The following is a 16,820-nucleotide window of genomic DNA, read 5'->3' as shown; positions in this document are numbered from 1 at the left end:
CTCATACAGGAAAAAAAAAAAAAGAAAAAGAAAAAAACCGAAAGCCCTACCCTCAACCCTACACACATAACTGCGACAGACGGAGACATCTGGCAGGAGGGCGGTGGAGCCAAGAAAATTCCTATAAATTTAAATTCGATGATGGTTACAATTAACTCCACAACAAACGTGTGCTTAAACAGAATGCGTTGCTGGGCGTTGGGAGGCAGCTCGAGCTGCACATGAGGAAGGAGAGCTTTAAGAGTAGCCCTGCAATGTCCTCAGCCTGAGAGCAGGAGGAAGCTTTCCCCGCACTCTTGCCCCTGCCCTCAGAGAGGGGGTGCAGGCCCGCCAGCTCTGGCCTTCACCCCACATGCCCCCTCCTCTTCGGCTGGGCTCTGCCCGCCTGCCTCCTCCTCCGCCTTGGGAGCACTGAGGGTTTTAAGAGGAGAGGGGCTAATAAAAGGGTCAAATAAAATCATAATATTGAACAGAATGAAATATCTTTATTTGCCACAAAAAAAAAATTCACAGCAATCCCTCTGGGACGAGAGCACGGTGGGGATTGCACACGTACACACGCACTCACGCACATGGAGACGGGTGATTCGAATCTCATTCCAGGCGAGTCCACCCCACATCCCCTCCGGGTAGAAAGAAACGCTTGTGAAATTTATTTACAAAAATTCAGGCCCCAGCATGGAGGAGGTGTCCAATCCCTATCTCCCTACTGCCTCTTCCACCCCAACCTTTTTTTTTTTTTTTTTTTGCCTTAACAAAAGTGGTAACAAATGCATAGACTATAGCTATAAATTCATGGAGTGGGGCACAGCTTGGAAAAAGGTTAGGAAACCTCAATGCACCAGTTAAGACATTTCAAAGGAGGGCTCTACACGCTCAAGGGGAGAACAACTTTAGGCTCGGGCGGGGCCTGGGCGCAGACGGAGGTAGGACATGGACGTGGCACACCTAACACCAGGTCAAAGGAACAGAAATTTCACAGCAAGGCGGGATCACATTTAGCTGCCCCCTAGCAGTGGGGCGAGGTGGGATAGGGGCGGGGAGCCCCGGGCGGTCTCCCCTGGAAGACGCGGTGTCCTAGCAGATCTTCCCACTTGGGCAAGGCTTTTAGTTCAAGGATTGTTCGCTTCTGGCCGCCACTACTCTCGCCCCTCCCCCGCCCAATCCGAGCAGCAAGACGTTGTCGCGAGGTGTGTTTTCTTTTAAATAAAGAGTCTTGGCCTCGGCGCCAACGGTGTCCACTCGCCGTGGGTCAGACACTTTCCTTCACCCCCCTTTCCAGGCCCGGTCCCTGTCCCACATGGAGTCAGACCAAGGTGAAGGAGGTTCCAGAAAGAAGTGCGGGCAAACGGCAGTGGGGGCCAGCCCTGGCCACAGTCCAGTTTTCCACCCGCGGAAAGGAGGCGAGTTAGAAAATAAAAACTTAAAATAAAATAAAATAATCTCCCCCTTCCCTCCCCCCTCCCCGAAAGGGCCCGGTCTGCGGTTACAGCAGAGGATTTCCCGAGAAATACTGCAGCCGGTCTCTGCTTAGTTTTTTTTCTTTCATCCTTCTGTTCTGAAACCAAATTTTCACTTGTCGGTCCGTCAGGTTCAGCATCCGGGACAGCTGCAGCCGCTTCTCTTTGTTGATATACACGTTGAAGAAAAACTCTCGCTCCAGTTCCCGGATCTGGAATTTCGAATAAGGGCAGCGCTTCTTGCGGGTGCGGGGGGCGTCTGGAGGGGAGGGGAGGGGGCAAGTGCGAGGAGAGGGGAGAGAGACACGTGAGACCCGGGCGACCCCAGCCCGCGGAGCGCTCGGCGGCCCCTCTCCCAGCCCCACCACCGGGCAGCCCTCCCGCCAGGCCGGCCGGCTCTCCTCCGGGGGGACGCGGCAGCGCGGGGGCCCAGCCGCGACCCCCCCGCCAGGGCTAGCCGTGGCGGAGGGAGTCTGGGGGAGATGGAAGCCAGCCCGGGCCAAGGGCGTCCCCGTGACCCCCCCTCCCCGCCCCCAGGCGCGCTCCTGGGCCCTGTCCTGCGCTGCCCTCCTAGGGGGCTCTGAAAACCCACCCCCCTTCCCCCAGAAATCCGGGGGGAACCGCGGAGAACAGGCGCAAAGAAGTGAGACCGAGCGACAGTCGTGGGGAGGCGGGGAGGAAGCGAGCGAGCAGGCACCAAAGACACCCGAGAACCGCTTCCGGGGGCCCTGGCGCCCCGGGACGCCCGGCCGGTCGCGCCTACCCCGCGGCCCGGCCAGGCCAGCGCCGAGGCCGCGGGCCCCAGCGAAACGCTGAGCCCCAGGCCCGGAGCAGAGAGCAGAGTGGAGCCCTGAGCCGCCTCGCCCCCACCCGCTGTCGCCGCTGACCCCCGGGTTGCTCCGGGTTCTGCTCAGGGACCCGCGCACGCAGAGTTTGAACATTTCAAAAATAGTTTTTAAAAGAAGCAGAGCAGCCCCGGCTGGCCTCCCCGGCCTCAGGTTCTGCTCCATTGCCTCTCTCCCCCACCACTCCCCCTCGCGGAGTTTCTCCCTGTCTTTCCCTTGCCCTCCCCCTTCTCCCCCTCCACCCCTCCCCTCCCTCCCACCCCCGGCGGCCCGGCTCCCCATCCTTCCTTAAATGCTCCTCTAAGTTCACGATCAAAGTTAATATCGCCCGCGATGGTGGCGCTTTTAAAAATTTCACAGACCGAGGGAGATAACGGGGAGGGGGTTCACCCGGCTTTTCCAAAGAGCCCTTTTCCCTCCCTCCCCACCCCTTCTCCATCGTAAAAAGTCGAGTCGTTGGGAGAGAGGGCTTTGTAGGTTATAATAAAATCCTTTGAATGCTTATAAAACTCCACATAAAATCGGACTGACCCAAAACACGAGGCCGTCCCCGCTCCCCTCGCCTCCCCCCTACCCTCGCCCTCCCTCCCTGGCTCCCTCCCTCCTGCCCGCCTGTTTCCCGGCCGCTGCTACCTACTGGGGGCGGCTCCCTTGGCCGGCTCCTTGGCCGCCGAGTGGGCTGAACCGGACGAGCTGGGATTCATGTGTTCCTCCTCGGCCTCGGCCTCGGCCCCTGCCTCAGCCCGGGCCGCCAGTCCCGAGGCCGGGGGCGCCTCGGGCTCCCCCTTGGCCTCCCCCTTGCCCGGGCAGGGGGGCTCGGCCGGCGCGTCGCCGCCGCCGCAGTAGGCGTTGTCGAAGAAACGGTCGAAGGCTTGAGGCAGGACGCTGTTCTTATTGACCGAGGAGTAGAAGCCGGCCGGGGCGGCGTGCGGGGCGCTGGGGTGGTGGTGGCCGCCGTAGGAGCCTTCGTTTTTCATGAGGATCTCGGTGACGGTGGAAGGAGGCAGGCACTCCCGGTGCATGAGCTCGTCGGCCGCCGCATAGCAGGAGGAGTAGCTGTTCCGGTGGTGCCACTTGCCGGAGGGCTCCAGGCCGTAGGAGACCTCCCGGACCGGGGGCACTTGGGCCGGGTAGGGATAGGAGATCTGACGAGAGGGGGCCTGGGGCAGGAAGGAGGAGACCGTGGAGAACTCGGGCACGTAGTAAGTGCAACTGGGCAGATAGAGGTTGGAGGCGCAGCTCCCTCGCTCGCCGAAATCAGCGCCCCTCTCCTTGCGCGACGGCGAGCAGAAGTTGCCCAGGTTGACCGAGTTAAACATCGTTCTCTTCTCCTGCCGGCTCCAGATGGAGGTTTTGGACCCGGTCTAGCGAGGGGGGAAAATTTGGGAAGGCGAGATGACGCGTTATCCGTCTTAGTCTCTCTCCCCGAGCACGTGATCCAAAGTAGATATTGTCATATATCAGTTCGGAGCACTTCGCAGGCGTAGGAGGGGTTCTCTCTTAGGTAAGATGGGGACGTTCAGGCGATTGGTTTGCAAACACCGCAGAAACATTATGAAAATCAATTGCAGATTTGTATTCGTTTTTCTCTCGACACTCCCCTCCTCTCCATTCCACAGAGCGAGCAAAGGAGGAGAGAGAGGATTGGGGTGGGGTGGGCGGTGGGATGGGCGGGGGCGGTGGCTAGGAGGGGGTAATTGTATTTTTTTTCTAGCTGCTGCTCTTTTTTTTTTTTTTTTCTTTCCCCAGGATTGGGAGAAGGAGGAGGGTTCTCGCATATGGGGGGTCTTGCCTCCTCCCTGTGATCAGCCCAAGACTGGGCTAGGGATAAGGACCTCTTTCTCCACTGCCTGACTCTGCCAGAGATGCGAATCCTTTCCCCTCAGCTCTCAGGGACTCTTACCCCACCAGCCCGAAGGGGTCCAGTGCCCGTTTGCAAGAGTTTGAAGAAGTCGATTCTTCTTCCGTCCAGGGCTGGGTATGGAGACTCCCTTCCCCCTTTGGAGAGACTCCCCGGAAGAGTATCAGAAGTTTCCCAAAGGTGAGGCAGCCCAGCAGCAAGCCAGTGTCCCAACTTTGTCTGGCTTGCTGTGCTGCCGGCGGCAAGGGACTCAGATTAGTCATAAACAGTGGTAAGCAGTGAGCCAGCCGCCCAGCCGGTGCCTGGCGAAGTCTGGGAAAAACCTTCTCTAATGTTGTGTTAAATATTTAGTATGAGAGAGTGGCCCTGGGTGAATATTTCATGCCTGCCTTTATTGTCAATCAATGCGCAGAAAGCTACATCCACTGTGGATTTTTAAATCTCAAACCTCCAAGAAAAAGGTTGGAATGAGAGCTCTGTATCTTCTCTGTTTGGGGGGGGGGGCTTTGGGTTGAGGGCTCAGCCTCCGCTTGTGCGCTGACAAGAAGCCCAGTGACTTGGAAGGTCATTGGGGGGGGGCTGGGTTTGGGGCTCATGTCCTTGGATGATTTGGGGGCCGTAAGGTGGACAGTGGGGTCAGGTATAGGTCTCTGAGATAGACCAGCAGGGCAGTGAAAGGAAGCTAAGGACCTTGGACAGGCAGGGCTGGGCCAGGGGCCACTCCCTAGTGGAAACCCCCAGCCCCTATCCCCACTCCCCAGGGGCTGCAGCCAGGCCTTGGGGCCTCATTTCTTCTTCTCAGCGCTGCTCTTCCCTCCCCTACCTCTGCCAGCCTCCTGGGTGGCTGAGACCCAGAGGGGGGACTCAGTGGTTCTGCCCTCCTTTGTCTCCCATCCCTCTGGGCACCACAGAACACATCTGGGCAGCTGAAAATCAGTTTATTGAAAGGTTCTGGACTGGGTACCAGAGCAAATGCTCGGGAGCAGAAAGCAAACTTGCATCCACGGAGGAGCCATCAGGGCATGATCTGTGATCTGTACTATTCCAGTTGGCGGGAGGAACTGAAGCTCTCAAGGACTCAGCCCATTGCGCTCTTAGGAAAAGCCAGAAATGGCTCAAACCTCTTCTTACCCCTCACTCTTGGTTCGAAATGGTTTCACTTTAACAACATTCTTTGTATTCCATTTTCCTTGCTGAACTTGATGAGGTACTGAGGTCCCGTCCCCAGATGGGGAAGACACAAAAAATGGTACCTTGCCCCCCAAATACGCCCCCCCAAAATCACTCTTTCTCAACCCTCCTGACACCTCAGATTTGCTTTAGAGCAACACCTGTGTTGGCGCCACCTTGGCCATGGACCCCATTCTTGAGGTGGCTCTGGCTTACCCAGGGATAGGCCTCCAGCACCCCTCTAACCATTCACTGCTGGGTGCTGTTTCCCAGGCCCTCCTTTGGTCCTGGCCAGATCTTAACTAGGGGCAAAGAGGATGTAGATTGGGGCCTTGCTAAAGAGTGGGCTTCAAGAAAAAAAAAAATCTGTTGCTTTTCCTCTTTTCTCTACCCCTTTTTATAGGGTGAGCTGGGGCCAGCGTTTTTAATTATAATGATGAAGAACTATGGACTATGGCTTTTATGGGGTTCGTGCTCTCCTCATTAAACTCCAGTTTATTGGAGGCAAAATGTTCCCCAAACAGTGATAGGAACCCCTACGCCTTGCAGAGGTGTGGATGAGAGTTCTGTCTCAGCTCTGGCTTTCCCCACCTCCCTCCAGGGCCCGGCTTCCTCCTCGATCCTGGCCTCCAGGGCCTTGTGGGGCCCAAGCCCCCAGGGCAAATTCTGCACCAGCCAGGGCCGACAGTGGGGAGGGGGTGCGCTTCCTGTGAGGAGACAGCTGTGGGCCTGAGCACTTGAATTTGACCACCAAAGTTTATTCCAGGGCCACCATAAAAGTGAGCCAGGCGGCTGCAAGGAGCTGCTGGCGGCTCTATTTCCTTGAAACAAAAAAGAAAGGCAAGAAAAAAAAAATGTCGAAGGAATCAATGTTCAGGAACCTCTAGGGTCTCCCAACAGAGGCTTCTGAACATTAATATTTTTCTCCCCAAAGTAAGACACAAAGTTCAAGAAATTTTTTTTTCTAGTTTGGGTCTGAGTTTTAATTTTTCAACAACATTAAAAAAAAAAAAATCCCAGGAACGTTGCTGCTGGGGTCAAGGAGAAAAGGCTGGGCTCCTGAGGTCAGGGAGGCACTGATTGGCAAAAATGCCCCCAGCTTGGGGGAGCAGCCTCCCTGCCCAGCCCCAGATCCGGGCCACTTTGAAGCATAGGTTGAGCTGTCTGGCCCAGCTTGCCCTCCTCGGGTATCAGTGCCACCCTCCCAAAGATGTGAGCTCCAAAATCAGTTCCCCAGAGTCCCGGCAAGCCCTATTCCATGGCGTGCAGGTGGCTTTTCCCCCTCATCTCACAGGGGCCTAGTGGCCTCTCTACCTACTACAATCCCAGCTTTCACCTGAAATCCTCCTGGGCAGGGCCATCCTGCCAGCCCCACTGGCTCTGGGTGGCCTCAGTCAGCATCGCCTGCCTGCCTGGCAGCCAGGTTGCGGGCTGGGTAGCTGCCCCAGTACTTTGGCCAGGGCGGCGGCAGGCAGCACCATTCCCTTCCACACAGAGACACCAGGGGCTGCTTCAGAAGGGGGTTCGTATTGTCCAGATTCCACTCAGCAACCCCCCCCCCCCAGTACTGGGCTTCCTTGCAGCTTGTCCACCTCGTGCGGCTGCTCTGGAAAGAGTAGCTTATTGTAGGGAAAGGGGCTCCATCCACAGACCTAAAACTGGGAGGAAACCCAGATTGGAGAAAGGGGGCCCTTAGAGCGCTCTGGTCTATAAGTCCAGTCCCCAGTGCAGTCAATAAAAAGATAAGCAGTCAGCGGGTGGATACCCTCAGCGGTTCAAGGCTGAGCCGGCAAGGATTGCTCTTTTTTGCACAAATCTCTCCCTTAGAGCAATGCCGCTGAGTTTAATAATCCCTTTAATATGCTTGGGGATTTTCAGGCCAGTGGTTTATTCTGCATCCCGGGACAACTCCCATCCCCAGCCAGGGAACTAGAAGGAAAAAGCACTGTCAGTTCTCAGCCCCCATTTCTCCTCAGCCCCCAAAGCCCTAGGTCCCAGGTCAGGCCACCTAAGAGGAAGATGCCCTGAGGTTCCTCTGGCCCCTGGACAGGATGGGGAGGGACAAGGGCAGCCCCTCTGCCCCCCGCAGCCCCACCCTCCTTCCTCCACGGAGGGATTGTCCCTGGAGGCTAGCAACGAGACCCCATTTCTCCCCATAAAAGCCCCATTTTACGAGCCAGTTTCACTGGACCCCTCACCAAGTGCTCTAAAATGAAGGAAATGTCTTAAAAGCAGTCTGGAAATGGAGCCGCTACCACTGGACCTTGGTTTCCAAACCCAGTTGCAGCAGCACAGAAAATGCCTCTTCCGGGCAGGACTGCCCTGCTGGGCCACCCGGATCTCCGACCTCTCGGCCCAGCAGAGGCCCAGTTGGCCCAAGCCGCCATTCTCCAGCTTTAGCGCCTACTTAGGCTCGGACCCAGTCCGCGCAGATCAAAGTGAGCTCGCGGCATTTTTATGAGATCAACTTCAGTGGCTCTTTACTTGTAATCAGACGCCTGGGCCGAAAATGCAAAAGGGAACAGCCCAGCAATCCAAAAAGGAATAAGGGAGAGAGAGAGAGAGAGAGAGAGAGAGAGAGAAAGAAGGACAGAGAGAGACGGGGGGGGGGGGGGGTGCGTGAAAAAATTCAGGTGACACATAATAAGAAGATTCTGGTCATCAACCAAAAAGACCCTTTGCCTGTGTCAAGAATGGTTTGTGGGTCTGTCCCTGTCTTCAGGCCCTACCATTTGCCTACAGATTTCTCCCCCGATTTGGGGGGCCCGGGAAGCCTGACTCGGCTGTGTGCTGAAGCTTGATCCAAAAGCTTCCACAGTGTGGACCTGCCATGTGGGGTGAGTGTGGCCGCCTGCACTCACTTGCCCCAGCGGGAAATTCGCCTTCTGCTCATGATTTAAAAGTCTCCCATTTTGCTGCTCTCCTCTCTGCGGTCTCCGTGCTTCTCCCATCACACTACAGCCAGAAGTTGAGTTACAGGAAGATTCGCCAGAGATTTATCGCCTGGCCCCAAACTTGGAGAGCCTCATTGTCATAAACAGCCGTCTATTGTCTAGACTTTTATCTCCGGGTATGGATCGTGCATTACTGAGGCTCAGGAGACCCAGGCCTGGCTCTGTGGGGTGTGTGCCTGGCTCTGTGTGGTGTGTGCGAAGCTCAGTGCTTGCTCCCCCCACCTCCACCAGCCCCCAGGGGTTTCTGTAGGTAGGTTTAGGAGGGGACACAAAAGTGTGTGTGCTCTTGGAGCTGGGCAGGTACACCTGAGTGTCCAAGGATGGGGGCTGGAAATGGGGACGCGTCTTCTATGCCTGGGAACATTCTGGTGCATGTACTTATGTATTGGGTGAGAATTTGTCACGGTATGCTTTGTTTCTGGGGCATTTTAAGTGTTCCTGTCTGGGGCTTTTGCGGGTTTTATTAACCTGCATCCGCTTGGCTTGTTTATGTTCCTTCGAAGTGGATCATCTGGTGTTTTTCAATATTGGGCCCATTGTGTGTGTGTGTGTGTGTGTGTGTGTGTGTGTGTGTGCGCGTGCATGCGTGCGCTCGCCCACGTGCATGTCTTTGGCTTTTCTGAGAAAATGGGTTTGGATGATACCTTTCCAGTGTCCTCAGATTCCTTCACCCTCCCTAAATCACACCTCAGCTTCTGCCTTCAGGACAGCAGCCTCTGGCCCTGCTCCACTCGCTGCAAGTCCCTAAATCTCCCACGTGGCTACCAATTTTCTGTCACAGACACAAAAACACATTTTTTCAGGATGAGGTCTGGCTATCTCTGTCTCTCCCACACCAGGGGGAAATGTCCCCGCTTGTAAACTCCCTCCATTCCTGGGACTCCCCCTCCCAGAGCCAAGGGGGACCTCAGAAAGGGCTTCCCCAGTCCATTCTGACCTTTAAAAATATTTTCCTCAGAACTCTAGATAATGCCAGAGAGGGCCTGCCACTCTCTCCCTGGGGCTTGGTGACAGCAAACATCCTCATCCTGGCCACAGTCTCAGCCCCTTGAGCCCAGGCAGCAGGACACTGGCCCAGCTTAAATGTCCCTGGGAGAGACACTTAGCACCTTAGATCTCGGGGTCAGAGGCTGTTTTGGAAAGCCAGGATCCTTTAACACCAGCAGAAATAATCAAATCCTCCCCCTTTGTTTTTCATTATCACAACACTGTGTGGGAGGGCTGCAGGCTGGAGGTCTGAGAGCTCCCTGACCACCCTCACTGCTCCTGGCGGCTGCTCCCACCTGGGCCCCAGGCCCCGCTTCAGAGCCCTGAGGCTTCCTCAGCCAGGTAGGTCAAGTGGGAGGGGACTGATCCCAGACAGCTGGTTTTCCAGTGGAGAAGGGTGTAGGTGACAACCAGGAGGGAGTTATGGGGTGGAGGGGGGCCCATCAGATTTAACCAGAGGTCCCCCACCGGTGTTTTCTGAGCCTCCCTCCCTTCCCCTGCCATGAGCATTCCTATTTAAAAAGCAATGATTGGGCCTAAACAGGGCTTCGTGGGCGCAGAGCAGGCGAAAGCGAGCTGCGAGGTCTCCTCGGAAAGAGGAGAGCCCTTCGCAGACACCCCCACGGCCATATTCATTATCTCGCGCGCTTTCACTCCCCCCACCTCGCCTCCCCCTCCTCGCTAGTGCTACCCTGGTACCCCCGAGGGAGTGGGTCAAGGATTCCACTGCAGGCTCCTTTCTCCGCCGCCTTCCTTAGGCCGAGCCCGCCCGATGCCCGTAGCCCGGGCCGCGGCGGCCGCCGCCGCCGCTCCGGAACTCCTTGTCCCTCCGGCGGGCGGGCGGCGGCGCCGCTTTAACTCCGTCTGTCTCTCCCTGCCTCCCCCCATCCCTGCTTTTCTCCCACCTCCCAGAGCGACAAATACCTAAATACTCGTTCCTCCGCACCCAAGGCCTAGGCTGAGCCGGCTCAACGCTCCCGGGGGTCGCAGCTGCGGTCCCGGGTCCGTGCGCGGCGCTCTTCGCTCCCGTCCCCCACCCCCGGCGGCAGCCTCCTTCTTCGCTAGTTGCCGGGTTCAACCGCTTCTCTCTCGCTTTCCCGCTTCTCCCCCTTTCTTTCCGCCTCTGGATCTGAGAAATAAATAAATCCACGTCTCCTACCGCCTCCGCCCTCCCCACTCGTGCTGCCTCACTTCCCCTCCTCCTTACCGAGTGTAACCGCCTCGTTTTCGAAGGAAATCTTAACAGTCAGACATCTAAGCTGTAAATGAACTTTTCTTTGTGATGGCTAATTTTCTCTCCACTGCTTACGTCCTGCTCCGCTTCGTGGAATGGAATGGATTTAGAGTCTGCGGTAGGGGAGGGGGGGCGGAGTGGGGAAACGGAGCCCAGAGTTACAGACAGTGGCGAGAGATACGGAAGACGGAGAGATACCGAGAGAAAAAGAGGCGTTGGGGTGGGAAGAGGAGGGCGAGAGGGAGGGAGGGAGGGAGGGGGGAGGGAGGGGGCCCCAGCTGGCGGGAGCGGAGCCAGAGGGAGAGAAAAGGAGAGAAAAGTTTCCCGGAGTCTTCATTAGTTGACTTCTCTGTCCACTGCTTCCCCCAGCCGGCCGAACTCACCCCCAATAAAGGAAGGAGGGGGGCTTTTTTTTTTTTTTTTTTTAAGGCCCCAAAGACTCCAGTGTTTACAAGACCAGAAATGCCACGGCCACGTCCCGGCAGAAAGAAAGGCTGAAATGGAGGACCGACGCCTTCCTTATAAGGTACGATGCTAACTTGACCTTCACTTTGTCATGGCGCCCCCCGCCCACCCAGACCGCTGCAGGCAGCCAGGCAGAGCCCAGGCGACCCTGGCCTCTGCCTCCCGGCTTCCTCTCTTTGTCAAACTGCTCTCTTCTTTCCTTTTTTTTTTTTTTTTTTTTTTCCATTCCTCCTTTTCCTTTCTGCCCCTTTCTTTCCTTTTCCTACCTTTTAAACTTCTTTCTTTTTTTCCCCTGCTGTTCTTTCTGCCCCTTTCCTTGCACTCATTCCTTTGATTTCTGCCTGCTCAGGGTTTGCCTTGATTCTCTCTTGCTGGACTCTCTATCACAATCTTTTTTTTCTCTCTCCTACAGTGTCCCGATCTTTTGAATCCTGGAAACAAGAACAAATATTTTCAATACTCTCCCATCCCCATCCCAACTGACCTCCACAGCCCTAGCCTGGCTTCTACCCCTATGTAGGTATCCCTGGGGAAGAGGGTCCCAGAAAGAAGGCCAATTTGGGGTCAAAGGGGGCTTCATTCTGGGCCCAGGGCCCACTTGAATGGCAGTGAACTTGTTCTGGGTGAGACCCTGTCTTCCTCTCACTGGCCTCACCTGCCAAGTCTCTAGTGGTTTTGAACTGAGAGTGAAAGCCTTGGCTGTTGGGTGCCTGGGAAGAGCAGAAACCACTGTTTTTGAGACTAAGAGGAAGGCTTAAGTACCGAAAAGTTGTTTGCCCGTCTCCGAGCTGTCAGCCCCTAAAATCCTAGACATTTTACTTAAGACATCTGGAGAGGGAATTTAGAGAAGTGGGGATTTCTGAAGAGTTCCCCCCCACACACACACACACAAATAGGAAAGAAATAGATTATCCAGGCCTCTCTACCTTGCCTCTTGCTGCCTCCCAGGCTTCAACAAAGCCTCCGACATTAATCCTAATCATATCTTGTGTGGCTATAAAATAAAGGATATTATGGACACCCCTATAATTATCTATTATTCGCTTACTTGTGATAATTACAATACTGGGTGAGGCAGGTCTATGCAGACAAAGGAGAGCCAAGCAAATATCTGGAAAATGAAACTGAATCTCCATCCCTTCTTGAGTATGTTCCAGAAGCTGTTAGCGCTTCCTTCTTGGTTTAGGTATAGCGTCTTGGAGGGGATAGGGTGATAATGAGAGACCCTACCACCTCCTCTTCTCCTGAACACCTCCTTCTCCTCCCCCTCTGCACAGACACCAGTAAGGATCAGACAATCAAAGGAAAATGCCCTTTCTCTCGCCCTACAATTATCTGGATAATTGCATGAATTCTTCCTTGAACACTGCTGTGGAGTCAGGGTTGGGATTTCAGCAGGAAGTTCAAGGGACAGGATTCCAAATGGAGGAAGCTGAGCGGAGTCCTGCGTTCTTACATTCCCAGACTTTATAGTGCTGTCTAGTGTTACACTGCTTCTTCAGGCAAAGATCTTTGTTCGCCTTCAGTCATATTTCTCCATTCCCCCTCCCTTTCTTTCTCTCTCCCTCCCCCTTTTTTAGACCCTTTAAAGGAGACTCAGATCATCTCTGCTCTTAATAGATGACTATAAAAATAAAATTAATTCCCCCCGCCTTTTAATATCAATATCTTTCCGGTAAGTATGCACATTGGTGAGAATAAACAGAATTAAATGCTGCAACCCAAACCAGCAATTACAACGAAGGGTTCTTTTTTGTTTTGTTTTGTTTTCCACTGGGCTTATCTCGGGGTGTTTACTCTGCCGAGAGATAACCAGGGGATATTTGATTGTTGTTTTTACAAGCTCACTGGGGCCTGAGCCAGTACCAACCTGGTAGAAAAAGCAACCATGAAGCCAGAGAGAGAGCCAGAAGAGGGAGGAGAGCGAGCGCACCAGACCGAGATGAAAAGGAACCACGCAGAGAAATGCAAGGAAAAGAGGCAGCAGGTTCCTGAACGAATGTGGCAAAGGGCAAGACAGGCACTTATGGACAGAGGTCTATGTAATTGTATTTACAAATTTTTTTTCTTTTTAGGGCTACACTCGCGGCAAATGGAAGCTCCCAGGCTATGCCGCAGCCACAGCAACTCGAGATCTGAGCCGCATCTGCGACCCACCCCGCAGCTTGCTGCTTGCGGCAATGCTGGATTCATAACCCACTGAGCAAGACTAGGGGATCGAACCAGCATCCCCCGGACACTATGTTGGGTTCTTAACTCACTGAGCCACAGCATGAATTCCTAAAAAAGAATTTTTTTTTTTTAATTTGGGGCTTGATGAAGAAAAGGGGACACTAAGCAAAAGGGGAGGGGAGAGGGAATTACTTGAGCCACAGCATGACCACCCCAGAAGGGGAGAACACTGCATAAACCTGACCGGGGGCTCTCACACCAGCTCTGACTTGCCACTACCCCACAGACCGTTGGGCTGGGCCCTCCAACCCACCCCCCTTGCGGCCACCCGGGCTTGGGCTTCCCTCGCTCTCCTCTCCTTATCATCTCCATCTTTATGACAAGGCTTGTTAACAAGACCAGTGAGCTGGCCACGCACATCTATCTCAGCCTCTCACGCTCAGCCAAGCAGCAGCCGGCGGCGGGGGGGGGAAGGTGAGGCACTAATTAATTGATTCCTTTGGACAGTAAAATATGGCAACATCTACACAGAACCCATCAACTCATAAACAATATCTCTGTTGGGTGTGAGTGTCTTTCAAATAATTTTTCCATAGGTGTGTGTCAGATCAGTCCTGGATTTTTAGCTGCTAAAAAAAAAAAAAGACCCAAGTCTAAATTTGAGGGCCAAAACGGAGTTAGCTTGGCACCAGAAACTTCTTTAAGTTATTACTGTCTCTGGAAAAGCATTGGGAGTGGGTTTTGTTCTAAAAAACTTGAGTTATGGCGTAAACTTTCTGGATTGCTTGTATAGACCTGGCCAAGGTTAAGGATGAGAACTGGAGCTGAGGAGCTGGGCAGGCCAGAATCCTCTTCCTGGTTGGCTGGGAGCAAGTGGGGCTGCTCTGGGATTTGAGAAGGGGCATAGAAGACACGGTCCAGTCTTTGCTTCATACTTCTCCCTGGACTTGAGCTTTAGAAAGTAACTTTAAAAAATTTTAAACAAACCTTAGCTTTCAAGGAGCCTTTGCATGCCCGTCACACACCTGGAAACTGCCTGGTAAACACCCTGCCTGGCTGCTTCATTTCCCTCTTTTTCCCTTTCCTAAGTGGCAGCTCAGAGTAACTCAATATTTATCCCAGGTCTAGAAGAGCACATTCGGAGATGGAAGGGGTAATGTAATGGTACAAAACTAATTCCATACAGGTGTGGTTGTGATTATGCAGTCAGATCCTTCTGCAAACAGGGCTGAAGGCTCTCAATATACATCCTGGCTTCAGACAAGAGATACAACAGGAAAATAGAGCCAGGAGACCACTCATATAAATAATCCACCCCGAGCGGACATAGAAGGGGTTTTGAAAACCAGAAATATAGGACAGAAGAGAGGTTCAGCTGATGAAGAATGTCATTGCCAATGCCTGAACTTCCTCCTGCTACTGTTTTTAAGATTGCTAGAGAAATGTGTGTTATAAATACAATAACGTGTGAATCCAGAGTATGTACTTCAATATAGTTGGTATGCAGACACCATGTATGCTAACATAATCCACAGAATATATTTGTCATACTCTGGGATGATATGCACTTTGTGTCTATAAAATAACGTGATGTCTTTTCCATGCAGTTTTTAAAATGTGGCTATATTAATATCTGGATGCATTTTCCATGTAATGATTTCATATGTCCTTTGGCGTGTACATACCCATGTAGCTAAGTGGATGCAGGATTGTATCTTCCCTGTGTAGGGTATATGCAAGTGTACTGTTTATATATGTAAATGAATTTTTACATGTGATGGGTATGCATGCCATGTGCAATCTTTTCTCAGGAAGCTGCTTTCTCATACAATAGACAAAAGTGTCTCCGTATGTATATTTTCTAGAGAAATGTATTTTCCATGTCCAGAATGTATATGTAATATCAATCTCTGTGCATTTTAGACTGTTTCAATATATTGGTTATATCGGCAGTATGGCCAAGCGTGTATTTTGGGGCACATTTTTTCCATGCTCCGAATGTGGACTATACATCTTTCACAGGGAGCTTTTCTGGCAAGAACTGCTGGTGTGTTCCATCCACACAGATGGGTCCCTGAAGGAAGTTCTCCACTCCAGGTCAGGGCAACCAACGAACTGAAGGCTTATCTCGGAGTCCCCTGGAAGTGACTCCCGCTCAGAGAGGCAAAATCACCTCCAGACAACCGGCTGGGTCACACTGGCTAAAGGTCCGCAGCGTTTGGTCTGGTCTCGACCAAGCCCAGTTCCTCGGCTCCGGTGCCAGGCTCCTTCGGGCGGCACCGGCGTTAGGAGCCTGGGACAGAGCCGCTGGCGGTGAGGAGCCCGGCGAGAGAGCGGCCGAGCGCTGTGGGGACGTCGCGTGCCCAGCAGTGGGAGGGCGCTTAGGAGAAAGGCCTGATTCCCGCAGCCCGGCTGTGTCTCCGACTCGGGCCGTTCTTCGAGGTCACCCACAAACCCACGGGGCGTCCCCCAGGGCTGGGACTCAAGGCGGAGCGGCTGGGCGGGTCCAGGTCTCGGCAGCCTCCGCGGCTCCGGCCAGCAGGGGTCATCCGGTCCTTCGCGGGGGCCGGCAGCCCTCGGGCGGCGACCTAGAGCTGCTGGCGCCTTTGGGCAGGCGACTACGCGGGGCGGCGGGGCCGGGGCTGGGAGGGGCGCCGGGTTTCCTCTCCCCAGGACCCTGGAGCACCGGAGCGAGGACCGGACCGGGCGGGCGGGAAAGTGGACCGAGGCCCCGGAACCCTGTCCACCCGGCCCGGGCACGGAGCGCTCCAGGCGCGGGTGCTCGGGGAGGGAGCGGACAGGCGTCGGCTTCGCCACCAGCGGCCAGCGGGCCTTTGTCTCGGGGCCTCCCCTGAGCGGCTCGATCGCGAGCTTAGTGCCGGCCGCCGCGGTGCAGGACGGCCGGTGACGGCGGGCCCCGGCCGCATGCTTCGCAGCTCGGTCTCCACGGAGGCAGACAAGGAAGGACAGCCGCTGTGGGCGAACGCTCGGCGTATGCGCGGCTGCGGGATCCCGGGTCTGCAGCCCACCTCACGCTTAATTAGACCAGAATCTTCGGCGCTTCCGTGTGCCTGCCGCGCAGAGAGGGTTAGGGGCTCCAAGGTGCATTTCCCGCACGGGACCGGGGACTTAAAAGCCCTCCTGTTTTCCTGGTAACGGCGGGGAGGATGGGCGGGAGCTCCGGCCGGTCCGGAACCCAAGGTCCCGGGGGTTTGCTTTGTTAGAAGATCGGGGCCGGCCGTCCCTGCTCCGCTCTGGGTTTGAGCCATCGATCGCTCCTGGTTTCCGGCTGCATTAGCATCCACAGAACCCGGGCTGCCTAGCCCACCTCTCGCCCCGCTCGATAGCGGCTTTAAATACCAATAGCTGCGTCTATGCAAGTAAAGTGGAGTAGAACTGGGTGGATAATCAGGGCCAACCAAATACACAACTCATCTGAATGGTGTAAGTTTATAAATATTATTTTCTACCTGAATTCTCCACATAACCCTCTCCTTTTCTTGTCGCTTGAAACCCAGTTAGAGACACTTTGTGCTTTGTCTTAAATCGGTGGAATAAATTGTAGTTTGGGCGCTTAAACCAGACAAATAATTGCAAAATAGATGCAATCTTTGCCCAGACCCAGAGCTCAGCTGCGCCCTGGATATTTGGGCTTGTGGCTCCAACCGTGAC

General features: G+C 54.5%; 1 protein-coding gene and 1 long non-coding RNA gene across 3 annotated transcripts; one reads left to right on the top strand and one right to left on the bottom strand.

The window, feature by feature from the left end:
- Positions 1-465: 465 nt before the first annotated feature.
- On the bottom strand, positions 466-4,093 carry HOXC11 (homeobox C11). Its single transcript, XM_021091724.2, has 2 exons — positions 2,943-4,093; positions 466-1,719 (listed from the first exon to the last, which is right to left on the bottom strand). Exons 1-2 carry the CDS (start codon positions 3,622-3,624, stop codon positions 1,487-1,489), a joined length of 915 nt encoding a protein of 304 aa, XP_020947383.2. The 5' UTR covers positions 3,625-4,093; the 3' UTR covers positions 466-1,486.
- Positions 4,094-9,517: 5,424 nt separating this feature from the next.
- LOC110260667 (uncharacterized) lies at positions 9,518-15,100 on the top strand. 2 transcript variants are annotated; one of them, XR_014803277.1, is made up of 3 exons: positions 9,518-9,619; positions 10,881-11,037; positions 12,820-15,100. It is a non-coding gene; the product is annotated as an uncharacterized LOC110260667 (long non-coding RNA). The 2 variants fall into 2 exon arrangements; XR_002343964.2 differs by lacking the exon at positions 9,518-9,619 and having other exon boundaries at positions 10,792-11,037.
- The last annotated feature ends 1,720 nt before the right edge of the window (positions 15,101-16,820 follow it).

The sequence above is a fragment of the Sus scrofa genome, chromosome 5 (assembly GCF_054392235.1).
Source record: "Sus scrofa isolate SSC_HxYL_T2T_F1_AM1 chromosome 5, Sscrofa_HxYL_maternal_Yorkshire_Landrace_v2.0, whole genome shotgun sequence".
Lineage (NCBI taxonomy): Eukaryota > Metazoa > Chordata > Mammalia > Artiodactyla > Suidae > Sus > Sus scrofa.
Note: the sequence above shows the minus strand (reverse complement) of the source record. Positions and strands in the feature narration are given on the sequence as shown.

Excerpts from the sequence above, each read along its gene's own strand:
- HOXC11 (XM_021091724.2), bottom strand. The coding sequence starts at position 3,624 with ATGTTTAACTCGGTCAACCTGGGCAACTTCTGCTCGCCGTCGCGCAAG. Across the intron at positions 1,720-2,942 it reads GGCCAAGGGAGCCGCCCCCA|ACGCCCCCCGCACCCGCAAG; the intron begins GTAGGTAGCAGC and ends CCTCCCCTCCAG.